Raw genomic sequence first — 23,538 nt, 5'->3', positions numbered from 1 at the left:
TTTTATCTACTTCATAGGGCCCATGTGAGATTAAGAGGCGGCTAGCAGGACTTTTTTTTTTTTTTTTTTTTTTTTTTTTGAGACAGAGTCTTGCTCTATCACCCAGGCTGGTGTGCAGTGGCATGATCTCGGCCTACTGCAACCTCCGCCTCCCAGGTTCAAGCGACTCTCCTGCCTCAGCTTCCCAAGTAGCTGGGATTACAGGTGCCCGCCACCATGCCCGGCTAATTTTTGTATTTTTGGTAGAGACAGGGTTTTACCATGTTAGCCAGGCTGGTCTTGAACTCCTGAACTCAGGTGATCCACCCATCTCGGCCTCCCAAAGTGCTAGGATTACAAGCATAAGCCACCGCGCCTGGCCTTGCTTGCTTCCTCCCTCCCTCCCTCCGTTCCTTCCTCTTTCTTTCTCTTTCTTTTTCTCTTTCTTTCCTTTCCTTCTTTTTTTTTTTTTTCCACCATTTTTATTGTTGTCAGACTGTGCTTTTTTTTTCCCCCTCCATAGCTTGTGCAGTATCCCCCAGTGACCCCACTGACAGGGGACTCCTGGAAGTTCGTACCTTGTTTCCTCTGCATTTCTTCCATATGCCTTTTCCCTCCGCTGATTTTGCCTTGTATTCTTCCATTGGGTTCAGGTTACCAGCTCATACGTTAGCTCTCAGATACATGCTGCTGTTCATGATAACATTTTTGGATACAGTTCCCTGTTCACTGAGGGCTCACCAAATAACCCTTGTTCACAGAACAATCAAGTATTCTCATCTAAAAGAGGAGGAAATGAAGCAGAATAAGGTTGAATAGCTTGTCCAGGGTCACATAGTTACTAAATGTTTACACAAGAGTTTGATTCCAATCAATTACTCTTGTCTCAGGATCCACTTTCTTTTTTTTATTTCCAACTTTTAAGTTCAGGGGTACATGTGCAGGATGTGCAGGTTTGTGACATAGGTAAGCGTGTGTCATGGTGATTTGCTGGGCAGATCATCCCATCACCCAGGTATCAAGCCCGATATCCACTAGCTATTCTTCCTGATGCTCTCCCTCCTCCCAAGCCCCACACTCCAACAGGCCCCAGTGTGTGTTGTTCCCCTCCCTGTGTCCATGTGTTCTCATCAGTCAGCTCCTACTTATAAGTGAGAACATGTGATATTTGGTTTTCTGTCCCTGCATTCGTTTGCTAAGGATAATGGCCTCCCGCTCCATCCATGTCCTTGCAAAGGACATGATCTTGTTCCTTTTCATGGCTACATAGTATTCCATGATGTATATGTACCACATTTTCTTTATCCAGTCTATCATTGATGGGCATTTAGGTTGATTCCATGTCTTTGCTATTGTAAATAGTGCTCCTTTTTTTTTTTTTTTTTTTTTTTTTTTTTGTTCGAGACAGGGTCTAGCTCTGTTTCCCTAGCTTAGTGCAGTGGCATGATCATAGCTCACTTTAGTCTTGTACTCCTGGGTTCAAGTGATCCTCCCACCTCAGCCTCCAAATAGCTGGGACTACAGGTGTATGCCACCACACCTGTCTAATTTTTTAAATTTTTAATAGAGATGGAGTTTTGCTATGTTGCCGAGGCCATTCTCAAACTCCTAAGCTCAAGCGATTATCTTGCCTTGGCCTCCCAAAGTGCTGGAGTTACAGGCTTGAGCCACTCTACCTGGCCAGGGCCTACTTTCTAACTATTATGTCATGTTGGCTCCATTTACTTGGCTGACCTTCTCCCTGTTCAGGCCTGGATGTCTGTCAGCTTTGAGGGGCTTTGGAAATGGTGCTCGACCTGTTTTGAGAATGTCTTGAATTGAGTTTAGCCACTGGAGAATCACGATCTTTGTTCTCTCATAGTTACAATGAGAAGCTCGTCTACTGGCGGGAGCTTTGCTCAATGTTCATTACCAACAAGAACTTCCAGATTTTAGACATGGAAAATACCAGCCTCGATGATGCCTCCCTGGCGATTCTTTGCAAAGCGCTGGCTCAGCCTGTTTGTAAACTCCGGAAACTCATGTAAGTTTGATGTTAACCTGTCCTTTAAGCAAATGGCAGAGTTTCCTTCTCTCTACTGTGGCCTTTTTGGAAGAAGACCAATGCATAAATGCAGAGCTGCAAGCCAGTGTGTTAAATGTAGTGACACGTACATGTATGTTTATTGCGGCATTATTCACAATAGCAAAGACTTGGAACCAACCCAAATGTCCATCACTGATAGACTGGATTAAGCAAATGTGGCACATATACACCATGGAATACTATGCAGCCATAAAAAAGGATGAGTTCATGTCCTTTGTAGGAACATGGATGAAGCTGGAAACCATCATTCTCAGCAAACTATCGCAAGGACAAAAAACCAAACAACGCATGTTCTCACTCATAGGTGGGAATTGAACAATGAGAACACATGGACACAGGAAGGGGAACATCACACCCTGGGGCCTGTTGTGGGGTGGGGGGAGGGGGGAGGGATAGCATTAGGAGATATACCTAATGTAAATGACGAGTTCATGGGTGCAGCACACCAACATGGCACATGTATACATATGTAACAAACCTGCACGTTGTACACATGCACCCTGGAACTTAAAGTATAATTTAAAAAAAATGTAGTGACATGTAAAATGAAATCTAGTTGGAGGACCAGAGAGCGAGCAGTCCTGGTTAGGGGTGACCTTTGCTTGGATGTGGGTGGATGGAGAATAGATGTTTCTCAGGTGAGAAAGGAAGAGTGCTGAGGACAGACAGAAAAATAGCCTTAAATTTGTAAAAAAAAATAAATAAAATAAATAAATAAATAAATAAGATAAGCATAATATAGGTAGCATTCATAAAACAGTGCTGATGTGCAATATTTTCTTCAGTTTCTTTTAATCCTAATAAAGTGTTTGTTATTACTTTTATACAGATAATGTATGAGAGGATAGAAACACAGTTGTTCCCTGATATTTTACTTATCTTGATTTGCCTGGGCCATGCTGTTCTCTTCACCCCTATAAGCAAACTTACTGCTTTCAGGTTAAATTTAAGTCTTCTTTCAGCTTGAAAAGTCATGTCATCACGGAAGACTTGCTATGCTCCCAAAGCACCTTATACATCTTTTTGGTAAGAGTTATTGCATTGAATTATTGGCCCACATATTTGTGCAGAAAAAAGTTAACATAGCAGACGTTAAGACTGCTGTCTCGAGAAAGGCCTGTTTGCTAAGTTGGTCCTTGGCTGATGTCTTTTTTGTTTTTGTTTTTGTTTTGTTGTTGTTGTTGTTTTGAGACGGAGTTTTGCTCTTGTTGCCCAGGCTGGAGTGCAATGGAATGATCTCAGCTCACCGCAACCTCCACCTCCTGGGTTCAAGTGATTCTCCTGCCTCAGCCTCCTGAGTAGCTGGGATTACAGGCACGCACCACGACGCCTGGCTAGTTTTTGTATTAGTAGAGACAGGATTTCATCATGTTGGCCAGGCTGGTCTCAAACTCCTGGCCTTGTGATCCGCCTGCCTCAGCCTCCCAAAGTGCTGGGATTACAGACGTGAGCCACCGCACCCGGCCTGGCTGATGTCTTGAAACTTGGACTTTGGGAGAGTTTCCACCAACCTAACTGATAAGAATGGTTCACTGTTTCTAAACTGTACTGACACTGTGGTTTATACTGAATGTCTGATTTCCTTCAGTGAGTTTTGAATTTTGGCTCATGCTAGGCAGAGGGTGCCTATATGACAAGCCCCAGTAAAAACCATGGACATTGAGTCCTTAATGAGCTTCCCCAGTAGATGACACTTCACATGTGTTCTCGCATTTTGTTGCTGGAGGAATTTATTGTGTCCTGGTGTCCTGGTGATCCCACGGGGAGAGGACTCTTGGAAGCTTTTGTCTGGTTTTCTCTGGATTTTTCCTATGTTCTTTTTCCCCTTGGTGGTTTTTCCTTTGTATCCTTTTGCTGAAATAAATCATAGCCATTGTATGACTGTACTGCAAGTCGTACAAGGTCTCCTAGCAAGTCACCAAAGCTAGGAGTGATCTTGGGGAGCCCAGTGTTTCTCTGTTGACTAAACCTCCATGATGGATGGGGATGCGTGTTTACCCTCACATCCTCAGCATCTAGAAAAATACAAAGCTTTGTAGGGGCTCACTAAACATCCATAGAATGAATGTGTGCTGAAAATAGTGAAGGAACTGACTCAACAGAATTTCTAAAGATCCCACCTGGATAGTAAAAAGTGGACCTCACTGAACTTTTTTTTCTGGAAAATGTTAAAGTAGGGGACTGGCTTGATTATAACGCATGAGCAGTATCTGAATTTCAATGTGATATGTGAGGAATAGTAGCAAGGAAGAGGTGGTTAGTGGTCTTGCAATTAAGACATTTGTCATTGATTTTTGTTTTATAAATTCAGTCTCAAAGCACAAGAAGTCATTGATTTTTAGATGAGATCAACGGCAACATGAAGCAGAAGAACAGTAATCTGGATAAACCTGGGTGAAGGCATGAATTAAGATGTACAGGTCCTTCCTAGGAACCTTAGGTTATAAAATGAGGACATCAGTGCTTCTTCACAGTATTGATGACAGTGAGAATAAATAATTGATCTTTTATTTAAAAAAACTTTTTTTGAGACGGAGTCTCACTCTGTCACCCAGGCTGGAGTGCAATGGCGCAATCTCAGCTCACTGCAACCTCCGCCTCCCAGGTTCAAGCGATTCTCCTGTCTCAGCCTCCCAAGTAGCTGGGATTACAGGTGTCCGCCACCATGCCTGGCTAATTTTGTATTTTTAGTAGAGACGGGATTTCACCATGTTGGCCAGGCTGGTCTCAAACTCCTGACTGCGTGTGATCCACCTGCCTTGACCTCCCAATTCATTGATATTTTACATAAGTCCTTTAGTTCAATGTCTAGTAAAAATATCATTAGATTCATTTCAAGTTGTCCAGAAATGATAGAGACAGTTTGGTCATTTTTCTTCAAAAGTATCTAGCCACATGCCTTGAAATTGAAACATGTTTTTCCTTCTCTTTTCTGTTCTGTATATGAATGATAAATGCAATTGCTGAGACAAATGGAGAATCCGAAGCCAGAGCTCATTCCTTCAACATTGATTCTAATGCCTCCCCAAGGTTAGGGTTTAGGGAACATTGGAAGTATCATCCAACTGCCATCACTCACATGGAATGGTTAGTTCAGATCCTGTTCTATTTGCTTTATCAACTTTTTTCCCTCATAGTTAAGGGAAAAGTTATACTTGAGAAAAAGTGATAATAGTTTCTGGAAGCAGAGTGGCATCAGTAGAGGCTGAGAGAAGTAGATTGATTCCTTCGGTTATGTAGGGCAGACTAATCACAGATGGATCAATATGTTCCAAACACACATACCTCCAGCGTTCCTTAATCCCTAACATTGGGGAGGCATTGGACTCAAAGTTGAAGGAATGAGCCCAGGCTTCTGCTTCTTTATTCATCTCAGCAATTGCATTTTTTATCATTTTATGTGCCGAAAAAGGAAAAAGTTGACAAGGCAAATAGTCAACAAATGGTATCATAATCAACTCTTCTATTTTAGTTTGCCCCTTTTCCATGAGGTTCATTATCCTGAAATGGCAATGATTCCTGATTACATGTTCATCTTTGTGACTGTTTTCCCACCATATTGTCTGTTGACTCGATTGTTTGCTGCTGGCCAACGGTTGGCATTCACTGCAGCTGCCTAGCTAACCAATCCCGGTGCTTTCATTAATGTGGTGTGGTGGCTTGGGGGTCAGATCTTCCTGTCCTTTTTGCCCACCCCCCCATTCTCACAGGTGTCTCCAGAAATCAAGGGGGTTCGCTGTTTTTCTTTTTCTTTTTTTTTTTTTTTTTTTCTGAGACAGTCTCGCTCTGTCCCCCAGGCTGGAGTGCAGTGGTACAATCTCGGCTCACTGCAACCTCCGCCTCCTGGGTTCAAGCAATTCTCCTGCCTCAGCCTCCCCAGTAGCTGGGACTACAGGTGCCCGCCACCAGGCCCGGCTAATTTTTTGTATTTTAGTAGAGACGGGGTTTCGTCATGTTGCCCAGGGTGGTCTTGAACTCCTGAGCTCAGGCAATCCACCCACCTCAGCCTCCCAAAGTGCTGGGATTACAGGCGTGAGTCACCGTGTCCAGCCTGGATTCCCTGTCTTCCTGTGGTAGCTCTTCCACCTGTTAGTGAGTCAGGCTCTGCTCACCCTCACCGCACAGATCCCTGTACATCTGACCGCCCTGTCACCAGCTCCTGGCTTCCTTTATCTCCGGGCAGGTGGTACCTGGGTGTCACTCAGACATTTAGGGGATCACTCTGCCCACAATCCCCACAGTTCCTTCAGCCTGCCGTTCGCCTCTGTGGTCTGCCGTTATCTGTCTTTTGATTCTGGCCTACTCAAAATTTCCATTCTAGTTTTTGAGCATGGTAAAAATATTTACTTTTAAAATTCTCTGTCATTTCTTAAAGTTGACTAGGAGAGAAATCAGGGTGCGCTCATCTGCTGTAATGCCAGGAGTCACATAGAGCAAGTTCTGTGTGTCATGTATTTATTCTTATGTGTCTGGTTTGTAAATACACATTTATCAGGCTAATAAATACATATATATATATGGTTTATACATAAATTTTGTCTGGATTGTAAGTACATATTCTGGTCTTGTATTTATCTGGTAAATAAATATGTACTTATCTGGTTTATAGATACATATTTGGTTTGTAGTTACGTATTTGGTTTATAAATACACATATATGGCATATACATGTAGATATTAAAATAAAAGCCAACATGAATTGACCATGTTCCAGGCATTACAATAAATGCTAATTTCTTTTTTTTGAGGTAGAGTTTCACCCTTGTTGCCCAGGCTGGAGTGCAGTGGCATGATCTCGGCTCACTGCAACCTCCGCCTCCTGGGTTCAAGTGATTTTCCTACCTCAGCCTCTTGAGTGGCTGGGATTACAGGCATGCACCACCATGCCCAGCTAATTTTTTGTATTTTTAGTAGAGACAGGGTTTTGCCTTGTTGGCCAGGCTGGTCTCAAACTCCTGACCTCACATAATCTGCCTGCCTTGGCCTCCCAAATCACAGGTGTGAGTCACCATGCCTGGCCTTAAATGCTAATTTCTTAATTACCATGACCATATCTATTTCATGAAGAGACTGGGCCACACAGCCAGTAGGTCATTTGCCCAATCTTGCAAAAGCAACAAGGAGAAAAGCAAAATGTCAAATCCAGTTTCCTGTAACTCGGAAGCCTGAGTTTTTTGACACTACATAACATTGTCTCTTTTATTAAAAAAAAAAAAAAAAATCTTAGTTTTAAAATAGAAATGTGTTCTTTCCTTGGGTAACACAGTTTTGCTTGGAGCATTAATTCAGATATGTGTGCGTCTATTTTATGTGAGGCATTAATCTCAGAATACAAAGAGGTACAAGTATAGTTTGTTCCTGTCCCCATGGGTCTCGGTTTAACATGGGATACATCTGACTCATTTTCCTTATATGTTTGGTGTTATGTAGAAGTGGAGGGGCTAGGAAGAACCAGGAAAGTTCTAAGCAGCTTGAGCCTCTGTGCTGTCTGGTGTCTGAAAACCCCATCGAGAAATAATTTATGGGCAGGAGTAACCAGAATTCCAGAAACAGTGTGGTGAGGCCCAGCATTCAGGGCAGGAAGAATCGTACAAGAGGTGTCTGGCTTTGTGCTGGGATCTCATTGCATGACGCTATTTTTTTTTTAATCTTTTGCAGATTTACTTCTGTGTACTTTGGACATGATTCAGAATTATTTAAGGCAGTTCTTCACAACCCTCATCTGAAACTTCTGAGCCTATACGGCACTAGCCTCTCCCAATCTGACATCAGGCACCTGTGTGAGACGCTGAAACATCCAATGTGCAAGATAGAAGAGCTGATGTAAGTCCGGGCTGTTCATGCCGAGTGCTGTTTCTTTCCAAGGTGGGCTTTGCAGTTTGATTTTCTTGTTTTCCTTCCAGAGGGTCATTGCATCAGCCTTCATCTCTCTTGTTTTTCATCTTTTGAATCTCAGTCTCTCTCGTAAGGTGAAGGTAGATTCTGCCGGGCAAGGCCTCCTCTTAGAAGGTTTGTTTCCGCCTTCCCATCTCTAGTACTCACTTTAATTATTTCTTTTTTTTTTTTTTTTTTTTTTTTTGAGACAGGGTCTCACTCTGTTGCCCAGGCTGAAGTGCAATGACGCGATCTTGACTCACTGCAACCTCAACCTTCCGGGTTCAAGCGATCCTTCCACCTCAGCCTCCCAAGTAGCTAGGATTACAGGTGCACGCCACCATACCCAGCTAATTTTTGTAATTTTCTGTAGAGATGGGGTTTCACCATATTGCCCAGGCTGATCTTGCACTCCTGGTCTCAAGCTATCTGCTCGCCTTGACCTCCTAAAGCACTGGGATTACAGTACTTCACATGAGCCACCGCACCCAGCCTCATCTCACAGACACCTCCCTTGATACTTCCTGGTTCTGCCCTCAACCAACCAGGCCAAAACAACAACACCATTTTTTTTTCCCTAAAGATATTTATAGAAACATAAAACTGAAGCATGTTAATGATCACAAGTGTGATCGTCTGATTTGGCAGTTGTCAGCATTAAAGCCAGGGGGAGAATGACTTGCCCAAAGTAATTTCTTCCTCTTGAAAATTGTCAGAGTGGCCCCTGTCCTAACTGGGTGATTGCCAGGCAGAGCCAATCTATCTTTCTTTTTCTATTATTATTATTATACTTTAAGTTCTGGGGTACATGTGCACAACTTGCAGGTTTGTTACATAGGTATACATGTGCCATATTGGTTTGCTGCACCCATCAACTCGTCATTTACATTAGGTATATCTCCTAATGCTCTCCCTCCCCGAGACGCCCACCCATCGACATGCCCCAGTGTGTGATGTTCCCCTCCCTGTGTCCATGTGTTCTCACTAATCAACTCCCACTTATGAGTGAGAACGGGCAGTGTTTGGTTTTCTCTTCTTGTGTTACTTTGCTGAGAATGATGGTTTCCGGTTTCATCCATGTCCCTGCAAAGAACATGAATTCTTCCTTTTTTATGGCTGCATAGTATTCCATGGTGTATATGTACCATATTTTCTTAATACAGTCTATCATTGATGGGCATTTGGGTTGGTTCCAAGACGTGCTATTGTGAACAGTGCCGCAGTAAACATATGTGTGCATGTATCTTTATTGTAGAATGATCACTGGCCAATCTATCTTTCCAAAGAGAACAAAGGGAAGTCATTGAGGCAGCAATAAATAAAATCAGCCCACTAAACCCACTAAGAGAATATGCTCTTCTCTCTCCCAGTTCACTGTCTCGTCTTTGCAGTAATCATCAAAAATGTAATTGACAGATTCATCTATACTTGATTAATTTTATGCATCCAGACTCATCAGGAGAAAGAGGCAGGTTCTATGCATAAGGGTTGTTTGAGCTTATAGAACTGCTGTAGATCTCATTCCTTATTCAAGCTGTTTCCATATCATGGCAACTTTTTTTTTAACTTCTACTCTAACTTTCTCTTCTCGGGGGGATCTTTCAAAATTCTATCGTATTTTGCTCCATTTCATAATTATGTTATTTGCATAGGGTTTTACCTATTATACATTAACATAAGGATTGGGGAACATATCTACAATGATAGACATAATGTAGCTGGGAATGTTGCCTTTTGGGGTAAATGAACTATTCTTCATTTACTTCAATGTGGTATTGTTGGTGGAAGGCCTTCAAAGTCAGGTTCTCTCTATCTCAGTAGTTCTCGATGGGGGGAATTTTGTCCCTTTGGGGATATCAATGTTTAGAGACATTTTCAATGATCACAGTTGAGTGGGGAGGGTGCTGCTGGCATCTGGTGGATAGAGACCAAGTGTATTAGTCCATTTTTACACTGCTGATAGACATACCTGAGACTGGGCAATTTACAAAAGAAAGAGGTTTATTGGACTTACAGTTCCATGTGGCTTGGGAGGCCTCATAATCATGGTGGAAGGTAAAAGGCACATCTCACATGGCGGCAGACAAGAGAAAAGAGCTTGTGCAGGGAAACTCCCCTTTATAAAACCATCAGACCTTGTGAAACATATTCACTGTCAGGAGAACAGCCTGGGAAAGACACACCCCCATGATTTAATTATCTTCCACTGGGTCCCTCCCACAACACATGGGAATTATGGGAGCTACAGGATGAGATTTGGGTGGGGACACAGAGCCAAACCATATCACCAAGGATGCTGCTAAATACCCAGTAATGTACAGGACAGCTCCCCAACAACAAAGGATTATCTAGTCCAGTAGTGCTAGCCTGTGAAGTGCCCTAGGAGAGATTAGAGTGATGCTTCTCTTCTGGTGGTGGGAGGGGGTCAGCTTGGCTAAAACAGAATGGGGTATTTGCCTAAATCCAACCCAGGGGCTCTTGTACTAGGAAAAAAACATCCAATACTATGCAGTGGCCCTGGACAAACATTTTTATGGATACCATACCTTAATTCATGTGTGTCTGGAAACCCTTATGACAAACACCTGTTTCTCCACATCAGCCATTTTACTTTGTCATTGTTGTTGTTTACTTTTTATTGAAAGATTATTATACTCACAGGAAATTACAAAAATAGTACAGAGAAGTCCCATGTACCAACCACCACCCAGCTTCCACCGAAGGTAACATCTTACATAACAATAGTGCATTCTTAAAACTAGGAAATTTTTACTAATGAAACGTACAAAGCTGTTTTTAAAAATATGCTTTTATGAAACTTCCAGTGAAACTAGACTTAATCAGTATCTTTTAACCAGAGGCTTCACCAGATTATTTGCCTATGAAATGAATGCGTTCCACTTGTCCCATTTTTCTCCCCAACACTTAAGGGTGTTGATCTTTTCAAATCCATTCTGCTTTGGGCATAATATCTGAGTGAGTTTAATTTGCATTTCTCTAATGACTAATAATGTGAGCGCCTTTTCATTTGTTTGACTTTCTGGGCTTCCTGTTGTGATATGTCTGTTTGATGTGCTGGTGTAGCCCATTGTTTTATTGGGTTGTCTTTTTCTAATTGATTGACAGGTGTTTTTCCTATATTATGGAATGAATCCTAGGTCAAACACATGCATTGCAAATATCTTCTATGTGGTTTGGTTTTCCACATTCTTAATTTCATCTTTGAATTAAGAGAGATTCTTTATCAAAACTGAATGTGTCTTTTCATGTTCAGCTGCTTTTTGTGTTTGTTTAGGGAATTGTTGCCAGGCTTGGTGGCTCATGCCTGTGATCCCAGCACTTTGGGAGGCTGAGGCAGGAGGCTCGCTTGAGGCCAGGAGTTGGAGACCAGCCTGGGCAACATAGTGAGACCCCCATCTCTAAAAACAATAAAAAAAATTAGATATGGTGGTGGATGCCTGTAGTCCCAGCTACCCATCAGGCTGATGCAGGAGGATCTCTTGAGCCCAAAGGTCCAAGGTTGCTGCAGTGAGCTGTCATCACGTCACTGCACTCTAACCTGAGTGACAGGGTGAGACCATGTCTCAAAAGAAAAAAATTGTTTCCAAGCCCAAAGTCATAAGAACAACTTCCTATGCATTTTTCTCTAGAAGTCTTATTGTACCATGCACAATTGGGGCTATGATCTACTTTGAATGAATGTTTCTATGTAGTATAAAGTCAGGTTTTTAAAATTTTTTTTCACATATGAACAGAGAATGCTATTGAAAGACAACTTTTTCTCAAGTGAACAACAGTAGTTATTGTTATAAACCAGGTGACCACAGCGTATTTGAGACCAAAAATATTTGTTTTGATTTTATTTTTGTAGATTTTTTTCCCCCACGCATCAGAGAATTGTAGGTTTTCACTGTTTTCTTTCTTTTGTTCTTTTACATGTCAAAAATGTAATTCCATTCCATTCTGGCTTCCATGCTTTTTCTAAATTTAGCCATCAGTATATTTCATCCCATTGTAGGCAATGTGCTTAATGTGTCTTGTCTCCTCTCCAGCTAACTTTAAGGTTCCCCCACCCCCACCCCCATTGTGTGTGGTTTTGGTATTTCTTTGTGTTTATCCCGCTTAAAAATTCACTGAGCTTCCTGCATTTGTGGATGAATGTTTGCACAGGCTTCTGAGAACGCGTTACCATGATCTCTGTCTTTAAATATGGTTTCTGCTCCATCTTCTCTCTCATTTCCTCTTGGTCTGAGAGGAGAGATCCCCATCACACTTTCAATCAAGACGCTTGAAGAATGAGGAGCTTTCTATGCGGCACAGAAGATAATTAGATACAGGCATGCAATAAGGAATAAAAAGTCAAAAGACTGAGGAGCTTTTAAAAAATTATCACAATGGGGAGCAAACAATCCATGCATGAACACTTGCGTATGCATTGCCCTTTGAGCAGGATGGAGAAGAGAGATCTGAAGGCAGCCAGTGGCCGGGCATGGCATTGCGCTCTGAGCAGGGTGAAGAGAGATCTGAAGGCAGCCAGGGGCCGGGCATGGCATTGCTCTCTGAGCAGGGTGAAGAGAGATCTGAAGGCAGCCAGGGGCCGGGCCGGGCACGGTGGCTCACACCTGTCATCCCAGCACTCTGGGAGGCCGAGGCGGGCAGATCACTTGAGCTCAGGAGTTCGAGATCACCCTGACCAACATGGTGAAACCCCATCTCTACTAAAAATACAAAAATTAGCTGGTTGTGGTGGCAGGCATCTGTACTCCCAGCTAGTTGGGAGGCTGAGGTGGGATCTCAGCTCAGTGCAACCTCTGCCTCCTGCGCTCAAGCAATCATTTATGAAATGTAATTGTTTTCCTGAGGTCTGTGATCCACTCTAGCAAATCAGTCTAACCCAAGGAAGGGATCAGGGGAACCCCCATGTATAGCCGGTTGGTCAGACACAGGCAGAGCAACCCAGCGCTTGCAACTGGCATCTGAAGTCAAGGGTGGTCTTGTGGGACTGAGCTCCTACCGTGTGGGATCTGACTGTCACCTAATTTAATAAATGATCTGAAAGATACAGATGTGCAGCTGGGATCTGACTCTCAATTTAATAAATGATCTGAAAAATACAGATGTGCAGCCAGATAGAGGGACACACAGGATGAGATCTGGAAGGGTCCTGAGTGTGAAGGGGGCCTGCCCCTCCACACCTGTGGGTATTTCTAGCCAGGTGGAGATGAGAGACTCAGAAAAGAAACAAGACACAGAGACAAAGTATAAAGGAAGAACAGTGGGCCCAGGGGACAGGCGCTCAACGTGCGAGGACCCGCACTGGCGCTGGTCTCTGAGTTCCCTCAGTATTTATTGATCACTATTTTTACTATCTTGGCGAGGGGAATGTGGCTGGGCAATAAGTGGGGAGAAGGTCAGCAGGGAAACACATGAGCAAAGAAATCTGTATCATGAATAAGTTCAAGGAAAGGTACTGTGCCTGGATGTGCACGTAGACTAGATTTATGTTTCACTTTACACAAACATCTCAGTGTAGCAGAGTAACAGACCAGTATTGCTGCCAGCATATCTCGCCTCCAGCCACAGGGCGGTTTTCTCCTATCTCAGAATAGAACAAATGGGAATGGTTGGCTTTACACCCAGACATTCCATTCCCAGGGACAAGCAGGAGACAGAAGCCTTCCTCTTATCTCAACTGCAAAGAGGCCTCCCTCTTTCACTCCTCCTCCTCAGCACAGACCCTTTACGGGTGTCAGGCTGGGGGATGGTAAAGTCTTTCCTTTCCCACGAGGCCATTTCTCAGGCTGTCTCAGTGGGGGGAAACCTTGGACAATACCCAGGCTTTCTCAGGCAGAGGTCCCTGCAGCTTTCCACAGTGCATTGTGTCCCTGGTTAATCGAGAATGGAGAATGGTGATGACTTTTACCAGGCATACTGCCTGCAAACATATTGTTAACAAGGCACATCCTGCACAGCCCTAAATCCATTAAACCTTGATTCAATACAGCACATGTTTCTGTGAGCACAGGGTTGGGGCTAAAGTTATGGATTAACAGCATCTCAAAATAGAACGGTTTTTCTTAGTACAGATCAAAGTGGAGTTTCTTATGTCTTCCTTTTCTACATAGACACAGTAACAATCTGATCTCTCTTTCTTTTCCCCACACGAGTGCAGGAGCATCTGTCCCTGTGGAGCTGGGGCGTGGCGTGTGGATGTGTTTGCCAACCTGGACGCTCTCCGAACTACATTCTTTTAGGATTTTTATGGAGGCTTCATCACACAGGCATAATCGATGATCAACTCTGTGTCTAGCCCCTCTAGGAAGTGTCAGGATTGGGTTAAGTTTTAGGACACCCACTTAGTGGCTGCAGAAGAGCTGCCCTCCCGTCTCCGGTCACAGAAGCGTGTTGCACTGAGTGTGTGAAAGTAGGGAAAAAAACAGTTTGGTTTTTCCTATTTCTTGTAGTGCTATTGACAGAGAGTCAGATTTATCGAGTTCTGGATACTCCTTCGTTGCAGGGTCTGTCCTGTTCACTGAAGGATGTTGAGCAGCATTTCTGGCTGCCTCCGTTGTGACAACCAATAATATACGCAGACATTTCCACATGTCTCCCTTAGGGCAAATCTCCCCAGGAGGTGAGAAGCGTGGGGTTAGATGTTTTTCTTTTTTTTTTATTATTATTATTATTATACTTTAGGTTTTATGGTACATGTGCGCAATGTGCAGGTAAGTTACATATGTATACATGTCCCATGCTGGTGCACTGCACCCACTAACTCATCATCTAGCATTAGGTATATCTCCCAATGCTATCCCTCCCCCCTCCCCCCACCCCACAACAGTCCCCGAAGTGTGATGTTCCCCTTCCTGTGTCCACGTGTTCTCATTGTTCAATTCCCACCTATGAGTGAGAATATGCGGTGTTTGGTTTTTTGTTCTTGCGATAGTTTACTGAGAATGATGATTTCCAATTTCATCCATGTCCCTACAAAGGATGTGAACTCATCATTTTTTATGGCTGCATAGTATTCCATGGTGTATATGTGCCACATTTTCTTAATCCAGTCTATCATTGTTAGACATTTGGGTTGGTTCAAAGTCTTTGCTATTGTGAATAATGCTGCAATAAACATACGTGTGCATGTGTCTTTATAGCAGCATGACTTATAGTCCTTTGGGTATATACCCAGTAATGGGATTGATGTTTTTCCTAACTTCAGTGCAAACCCACGGGATTAATGAGGGAGTCATGCCATTACGTTTGCACTTCTTAAAAGTTTGTAATGTGGCCGGGTGCGGTGGCTCATCCCTGTAATCCCAGCACTTTGGGAGGCCAGGGTGGGCAGATCTCTTGAGGTCAGGAGTTCGAGACCAGCCTGGCCAACATGGTGAAACCCCCATCTCTACTAAAAATACAAATGAGCCGGGCATGATGGTGGGCGCCTGTAATCTCAGCTACTTGGGAGGCTGAGGCAGGAGAATCATTTGAACCCGGGAGGTGGAGGTTGCAGTGAGCTGAGATCACACCACTGCACTCCTGCCTGGGCAACAGAGTGAGATTCCTTCTCAAAAAAAAAAAAAAAAAAAAAGTCTGTAGTGTAGATAATGGATCAGCAGGTGCAAGACTAGAATCAGAGGTGTCATTTGGTCTGTGGCTAATGTTTCATGAGCGATTGAAAGCTTTGGTCCATCTCATGGTGTGTGTTTCACATGTAGACTGGGAAAGTGTGACATCTCCAGTGAAGCTTGTGAAGACATCGCCTTTGTCCTGGCCTGCAACAGCAAGCTGAAACACCTCTCCTTGGTAGAAAATCCCTTGAGGGACGAAGGAATGACATTGCTGTGTGAAGCCCTGAAGCACCCACACTGTGCCCTGGAGAGGCTGATGTAAGTTGGTCTGCGGGAAGCACGGAGAGGCTGATGTAAGTTGGTCTGCGGGAAGCACGTTCGGAGGAGATTTCCGAAGCGTGCACCTGGATCCACCCATTATCAAAGCAAGGCAGTGCTCACTGAGGGGTGCAGCAGAATGTGGAATCCGTAGCTAGACCTGAGTTCCTTTTCCACGCCTCAGTTGCTCATCAGTAAAATGGAGCTGGCTGCGCGCGATGGCTCATGCCTGTAATCCCAGCACTTTGGGAAGCCGAGGCGGGAGGATCACCTGAGCTCAGGAGTTCGAGACCAGCCTGGCCAACATGGGGAAACTCCATCTGTACTAAAAATACAAAAATTAGCTGGGTGTGGTGGCGCATGCCCATACTCCCAGCTACTCGGGAGGCTGAGGCAGGAGAATCACTTGAACCCGGGAGGCGGAGGTTGCAGTGAGCCGAGATTGTGCCACTGCACTCCAGCCTGGGAGACAGAGCAAGACTCTATCTCAAAAAAAAAAAAGAAAAAAAGAAAAAGATTTAAAAATTTTAAAATTGCATATATTTAAGCCATAAAATGTGATGTTCTGATATATGCATACACTGTAAAATGATTACTATAATCAAGCTAATTAACAGAGTTATCATTTTGGAGGATGTGAGAACATTTAAAATCAACTCTCAGCGAAGCATACAGTACATTGTGATTAAATAATTTTTAAAACAAAAAGTATTTGATATACACATCCATGGTAAAATGTTGACCGTCATCAAGGAAACTAACATACTCATCATCTGACATCGTTGAAGCATTTTATTTTTTTGTGACTAGAGCACTTAAAATCTATTCTTTTAACAAAACCTTAAATATGTATATTAAACAACAAAACAAACAAAAATTATTCTACATGGGATATCGTCCAGTGCATTCCGTTAAGCCATATGTATACTCCATTGCAAAGAATGGGTGACTTTTGCCCTAGGTCTTTTAGCTGGTGTTGATCTGACTTGGAACTGGAATCTGAGATTGTTTGTTGGGACACTGTATTCCACATTCGTCCTTCTGTACATCTGTAGGTGTTACAAGTTTTAATCCCCTTCTTTTCTTTTTTTTGAGACGGAGTTTCGCTCTTGTTGCCCAGGCTGAAGTGCAGTGGCACAATCTCAGCTCACTGCAACCTGCACCTCCCGGGTTCAAGTGATTCTCCTGCCTCAGCCTCCTGAGTAGCTGGGATTACAGGTGTGTGTCACCACGCCTGGCTAATTTTGTATTGTTAGTAGAGATGGGGTTTCACCAGGTGGGTCATGCTGGTCTCAAACTCCTTATCTCAGGTGATCCACCCGCCTCAGCCTCCCAAAGTGCTGGGATGACAGGCATGAGGCACCGCACCCAGCTCCTTATTTTCTTGAGTGACAGCAGAGTTCAAGGAACATCTGGAAAGGTTTTGCCTGGGACAAAGAAAATATGGTAACATTACCATAGGAAGCTTCAGTGGGCTGGGAGATGGTGTGTTTCTCTGCAGGATGATGTACTGCTGTTCAGCAGGCTGGGAGACGGTGTGTTCTTTGCAGGTTGATGTATTGCTGTCTCACCTCTGTCTCCTGTGACTCCATTTCCCAAGTCCTCTTGTGCAGTAAGTCCCTGTCCCTCCTCGATCTGGGCTCAAATGCCCTGGAAGATAATGGAGTGGCATCTCTGTGTGGAGCGCTGAAGCACCCAGGCTGCAGCATACAGGAGCTGTGGTAGGACCGGCCATGATTTGCTTCAATGTTGGGGTTTCTTTTTTTGGATACTGTGGCTCTAGGAAAGACATAGGAAAGGGATATGCTAGCATCTGAATGTATATGTCCTCCCAAAATTCGTATGTTGGGTCCTCACCCCCAGGCTGATGGTACTAGGAGGTGGAGCCTCTGCGAGGTGATGAGGTTATCAGGGTGGAGCCTCTCACACCTATAAAAGAGGCCCCAGAGACTCTTCTGCCCCTTCTACCATCTGTGGACACCGTGAGAAAATGCCACTTCCAACGCAGAACGTAGCCCTCGCCAGACACTGAATTTGTTCGCATCTTGATCTTGGACTTCCCGGCTCCAGAACTGTGAGAAATGTATTTCTGTTGTCTATAAGGGACCCGTTTCCGTCTATGGCATTTTGTTATACCAGCCCAAATAGACTGAGACAGGAAGAGAATGGTGTCTTCTGAAAAAAAATCCAGATGAGGCTATACATTTACCCCACCTGGTTCTGGGAACCTTCAGTGGGAAGGAGTTGTCAAGACACAGCAGGGGACTCTGGAGTTGGGTCTCCAGCCCTAGAAAGGCCTGGATGGAGTCCCAAGTGGCCCTGACTGCCCGAGCTTGTGCAGGTGACTCACCTCTCCCCAGGTAATGTGAGGATAGCTACAGCCTCTTCCTCAAAGAATCGAGATGGCCAGTTGGAATCATACACATGAAGGACTATGATCAATGCCTGGCTTGTCATACACTCTCGATAAATGACAGTCAGAGCGCGAGACTCATTCATTCCCTCTGCTAGGAACTGAAGACGCTTCTGGGTGGATAAGTTGGTCAATAGAGCACTCTAACATCCCTGTTTCCATGGACTCCCATCTGATGGAGTGTCAGATACACACACATGCACGCGTGAGGCTGCAAGGATGTGTGTCTGCATTCTGGATTCTCAGTATTGACATGGGGGCATTTTAGCCCAATTCATTCTGTATTGTTGGGGCTGCTGTCCCATGCTTCCTAGGGTGTTGAGCAGCTTCCCTGCTTCCCAGCCACTAGAGGAGCAGAGAAGAACGAGGGAGGAGAGGGGAGGACAGGTGAATGGGGGAGGATGGGAGAGGAGGAGAGGGGAAGAGGGGATGGAAGTCGGGGCAGGAGGGGAAGAGAGGCTGAAAGAGGTAAGGGACGAAGGGGGAAGAGGGGAAGGAGGGGGGAGGAGGGGGGAAGGGGGGGAGGAGGGAGAAAGAGGTGGAGAGGAGGGGGAAGAGGTGGAGAGGAGGGGGGGAAGAGGTGGGGAGGGAGAGGGGAGAGGAGGAGGAGGAGGGGAGGAAGAGGGAGAGGGGAGGAGGGAGAGGAGGAGGAGGGGAGGAAGAGGGAGAGGGGAGGAGGGAGAGGAGGAGGAGGGGAGGAAGAGGGAGAGGAGGAGGAGGGGAGGAAGAGGGAGAGGGGAGGAGGGAGAGGAGGAGGAGGGGAGGAGGGAGAGGAGGAGGAGGGGAGGAGGGAGAGGAGGAGGAGGGGAGGAGGGAGAGAAGGTGCCAGTAGCACTTTCTCTCCTGGCGTGGTAAACCAAAAATGTCTCCAGACACTACCAATGTCCTCTGGTGGGCAAAAATCTTGCCTACCTGAAAGCCACCAACACACAAGTACACACATCAGACATATACATATATGTGTATAAATGTGGATAGATACATGCCTATCCACACATCTATCTATATCATGTATCTATATGTCATCTGTCATTTGTCATCTATTAACTATCCATCTGTCCCCTATACTCTGTCCTCTATCTACCATCTTTCTGTCTATCTGTATTAGGGGGTAATAAGTACTATGAGGAATCACCAGCTTGGGCCCTGGAGAGGGATTGGACACATGATATACAAAATAGTCAGGGGAGGGCTCACCGAAAAGGTGACATTTGCACAGGGATTTGAAGGTGGGGAGGAGGTAGCTATGCTGATAATTGCAGCAGGAGCATTTCAACCAGGGAGAATAATGAGGACAGGTCACAGAGAAAAGAGAGCCAGGCAGGGAAGAAGAATTGCAGGGACCCCAAAGTGTTGGAGCAGAGTAGGGAAGGTGGAGGAACTGGGAAATCATTGCTGCTTCCACCTCCTTTGTCTTCCCTCCTCCTCTCTCCTGCCATCTCTCTTCCTCCTTCTCCCCCCTTCCCCTCCTCCCTCCCTCTCCTCCCTCCCCCCCTCCTCCCTCCCTCCCCCCCCTTGCTCCCTCTTCTTCCTTCCTCCCCCCCTTCCTCCTCCCTCCCGTCTTCCTCCCCCTCCCTCCCCCTCCCCCCTCCCCCTTCCCCCCCTCCCCCTTCCCCCTCCCTCCTCCTTCCCCCTTCCCCCTCCCTCCCCCTTCCCCCTCCCTCCCCCCTTCCCCTCCCTCCCCCCTCCCTCCCCCCTCCCTCCCCCCTCCCCCCTCCCTCCCCGTTCCCCCTTCCCCCCTCCCTCCCCCCTCCCTCCCCCCTCCCTCCCCCCTTCCCCCTCCCTCCCCGTTCCCCCTTCCCCCTTCCCCTCCCTCCCCCCTCCCTCCCCCTTCCCTCTCCCTCCCCCTTCCCCCTCCCCCCTCCCCCCTTCCCTCCCTCCCTCCCCCTTCCCCCTTCCCCCTCCCCCCTCCCCCCTTCCCCTTCCCCTCCCTCCCCCTCCCCCCTTCCCCCTCCCTCCCCCTTCCCCCTTCCCCCTCCCTCCCCTCTCCCCCTCCCCTTCCCCTCCCTCCCCTCTCCCCTTCCCCCTTCCCCTCCCTCCCCCCTCCCCCTTCCCCCTCCCTCCCCCCTGCCTCCCCTTCCCCATCCCTCCCCCCTCCCCTTCCCCCTCCCTCGCCCTCCTCCTCCCACCCCCACTCCTCCTCCCTCCCCCCTCCACTTCCCCTCTCACCCCCTGTACTTCCCGTCCACCCCCCTCTACTTCCCCTCTCTCCTCCTCCAATTCCCTCCCCACCCCCCTCTACTTCCCCTCTGTCCCCCTCCACTTCCCCTCCCCCTCCACTTCCCCTCTCTCCCCCTCCTCTTCTCCCTCCCCCTTCCCCTCCCTCTCCCCCTCTTCCCCCCCTCCCCCTCTTCCTCCCTCCCCACTTCCCCTCCCTCCCCCTCTTCCCTCCCTCCCCCCTCTTCCCCTCCTCCCCCCACTTCCCCTCCCACTCTTCCCTCCCCATTGCCCTCCCCCTTGCCCTCCCCCCTCCTCGTCCCCTCCCTCCCCCTTCCCCTCCCTCCCCCTCTTCCCCTCCCTCCCCCTCCTCTCCTCCCTCCCCTTCCTCTTCCCCATCCCCTCTTCCCCATCCCCTCTTCCCCTCCCCTTCCCCTCCCCTCTTCCCCTCCCCCTTCCCCTCCCCTCTTTCCCTCCCCTTCCCCTCCCCCTCTTCCCCTCCCCTTCCCCTCCCCCTCTTCCCCTTCCCCTCTTCCCCTCCCCTTCCCTCCTCTTTCCTCCCCCATCATTCCTCTTCCCCCGTCATTCCTCCTCCTCCGTCATTCCTCCTCCCCGTCATTCCTCCTCCCCGTCATTCCTTCTCCCTCTTCCTCCTCTCCCTCTCTCCTCTCCCTTTCCTCTCCCCCCTCCTCCCTGTTCCTCCTTCTCTCTCCCTCCTCCCCCTTTCCCCCTCCCCCTTTCCCCCTCCCCGTCCCTCCTCGCCCTTTCCCCTCCCTTCCCTCCTCCCCCTTTCCCCTCCCCTTCCCTCTTCCCCCTTTTTCCCCATTCCCTCCTCCCCCTTTTCCCCCTTCCCTCCTCCCCCTTTTCCCCCTTCCCTCCTCCCCCTTTTCCCCCTTCCCTCCTCCCCCTTTTCCCCCTTCCCTCCTCCCCCTTTTCCCCCTTCCCTCCTCCCCCTTTTCCCCCTTCCCTCCTCCCCTCCTCCCCCTTTTCTACCTTCCCTCCTCCCACTCCTCTTCCCCCTTCCCTCCCATCTTCCCCCTTCCCTCCCCTCTTCCCCCCCTTCCCCCTCCCCTCCCCTCCTTGTCCTCCCCTCCCTTCCTCTCACCCCTCCCCTGCCCTCTTCCCCCTCCCCTGCCCTCTTCCCCCTCCCCTGCCCTCTTCCCCCTCCCCTGCTCTCCTCTTATCCCTCCCCTCCCCCTCCACCTTCCCTCCCCTCCCCCTCCACCTTCCCTCCCCTTCCCTCCCCCTTCTCCCCCTCCCCCCTCCCCTCCCCCTTCTCCCCCTCCCCCCTCCCCCTTCTCCCCTCCCCTCCCCCTTCTCTCCCTCCCCTCCCCTTCTCCCCCTCCCCTCCCCGTTCTCCCCCTCACCTCCCCGTTCTCCCCCTCCCCTCCCTGTTCTCCCCCTCCCCTCCTTCTCTCCCTCCCCTCCCCCTCTCCCTCCCCTCCTTCTCCCCCTCTCCCTCCCCCTCCCCCTCTCCCTCCCCTCCCCCTCTCCCTCCCCTCCCCTCCCTCCCCTCTCCCTCCCCCTCCCCTCCCCCTCCCCTTCTCTCCTCCCCCTCCCTCTTCTCTCCCTCCCCCTCCCTCTTCTCTCCCTTCCTCTCCCTTCCCCTCCCCTCTCCCTTCCTCTCCCTTCCCCTCCCCTCCCCCTTCTCCTCCCCTCCCCCTTCTTTCCCTCTTGCCCCTCCCCTTCCTGCCCCTTCTTTCCCTCTTCCTGCCCTTTCTTCCCCTCCCCACTTCTCCCCGTCCCCCTTGTCCCTCCCCCTCTTCCTCTTCCGCCTCCCCCTCCTCCCCCTCCTCCCCCTCCTCCTCCTCCCCCTCCCCCTCCTCCCTCCTCCCCCTCCCCCTCCTCCTCCTCCCCCTCCTTACCTTCTGCCTCCTCCCTCCTCCTCCTCCCCCTCCCGCCCCTTCCCTTCCTGCCCCTTCTCCCCCTTCTCCCCTTCTCCCCCTGCCCTTCCCGCCCCTTCTCCCCCTTCCCTTCCCGCCCCTTCTCCCCCTTCCCTTCCCGCCCCTTCTCCCCCTTCCCCTTCCCCGCCCCTTCTCCCCCTTCCCTTCCCGCCCCTTCTCCCCTTCCCTTCCCGCCCCTTCTCCCCCTTCCCTTCCCGCCCCTTCTCCCCCTTCCCTTCCCGCCCCTTCTCCCCCTTCTCCCCCTTCTCACCCTCCCCCTCCTCCCCTCCCCCTCCTCTCTCCCCCTCCTCTCCTTCTCTCCCTCCTCTTCTCCTCCTCTCCCTCCTCTTCTCCTCCCCCTCCTCTCCCTCCTCTTCTCCTCCCCCTCCTCTTCTCCCCCTCCTCCCCTTCTGCCTCCTCCCCTTCCGCCTCCCCCTCCTCCCCTTCCGCCTCCCCCTCCTCCCCTTCTGCCTCCCCCTCCTCCCCCTCCGCCTCCCCCTCCTCCCCCCTCCTCCCCTCCCTCCCCTCCCCCTCCTCCCCCTCCCCCTCTGCCTCCTCCCCCTCCCCCTCCGCCTCCTCCCCGTCCCCTCCTCATTCTATCCCCCTCCTCCCCATCCCCCTCCTCCCCGTCCCCCTCCTCCTTCCCCGCCTCCCTGTCCCCCTCCTTTTTCCCTCCTCCCCCTCCCCCCGTCCCCCTCCTCCTCCCCCTCCTCCCCGCCTCCTCCCCCTCCTCCTCCCCTCCTCCCCCCTCCTCCTCTCCCCCTCCCCCTCCCCCCCTCCCCCTCCCCCTCCCCCTTCCCCCTCCCCCTCCCCCCTCCCCCTCCCCGTCCGCCCTCCCCATCCCCGTCCCCCCCTCCCCCATCCCCCCTCCCCCTCCTCATCCCCCATCCCCCTCCCCTCCCCGTCCCCCTCCCCGTCCCCCTCCCCGTCCCCCTCCTCCTTCCCCCTCCTCCTTCCCCCTCCTCCTTCCCCTCCTCCTTCCCCTCCTCCTCCCCCTCCTCCTCCTCCCCCTCCTCCTCCCCCATCCCCATCCCCCTCCTCCCCATCCCCGTCCCCCTCCTCCCCATCCCCGTCCCCCCTCCTCCCCATCCCCTGTCCCCCTCCTCCCCCATCCCTGTCCCCTCCTCCCCCATCCCCGTCCTCCTCCCCCCTCCTCCTTCCCCTCCTCCTTCTCCTCCTTCTTCTTCTCCTTCCCTTCCTTCCTCTCCTCCCCTTCCTTCCTCTCCTCCTTCCCCTCGTCCCCCTCCTCCTTCTCCATCT

The 23,538-nt window shown here is 48.8% G+C and overlaps 1 protein-coding gene across 1 annotated transcript in view; it reads left to right on the top strand.

Moving 5' to 3' along the window:
- The window catches only part of NLRP9 (NLR family pyrin domain containing 9), a 35,461-nt gene that overhangs the window by 6,597 nt on the left and 5,326 nt on the right, over positions 1–23,538 (top strand). The window contains exons 3-6 of the mRNA XM_054465692.2: positions 1,841–2,002; positions 7,724–7,888; positions 15,655–15,825; positions 17,376–17,546. Of these exons, the coding sequence (XP_054321667.2) occupies positions 1,841–2,002; positions 7,724–7,888; positions 15,655–15,825; positions 17,376–17,546 (669 nt within the window). The remainder of the gene's footprint in view (positions 1–1,840; positions 2,003–7,723; positions 7,889–15,654; positions 15,826–17,375; positions 17,547–23,538) is intronic.

This window comes from Pongo pygmaeus, chromosome 20 (assembly GCF_028885625.2).
Source record: "Pongo pygmaeus isolate AG05252 chromosome 20, NHGRI_mPonPyg2-v2.0_pri, whole genome shotgun sequence".
Classification (NCBI taxonomy): Eukaryota; Metazoa; Chordata; class Mammalia; order Primates; family Hominidae; genus Pongo; species Pongo pygmaeus.
The sequence above is the reverse complement of the archived record's forward strand: the minus strand, read 5'-3'. Positions and strand labels throughout refer to the sequence as shown.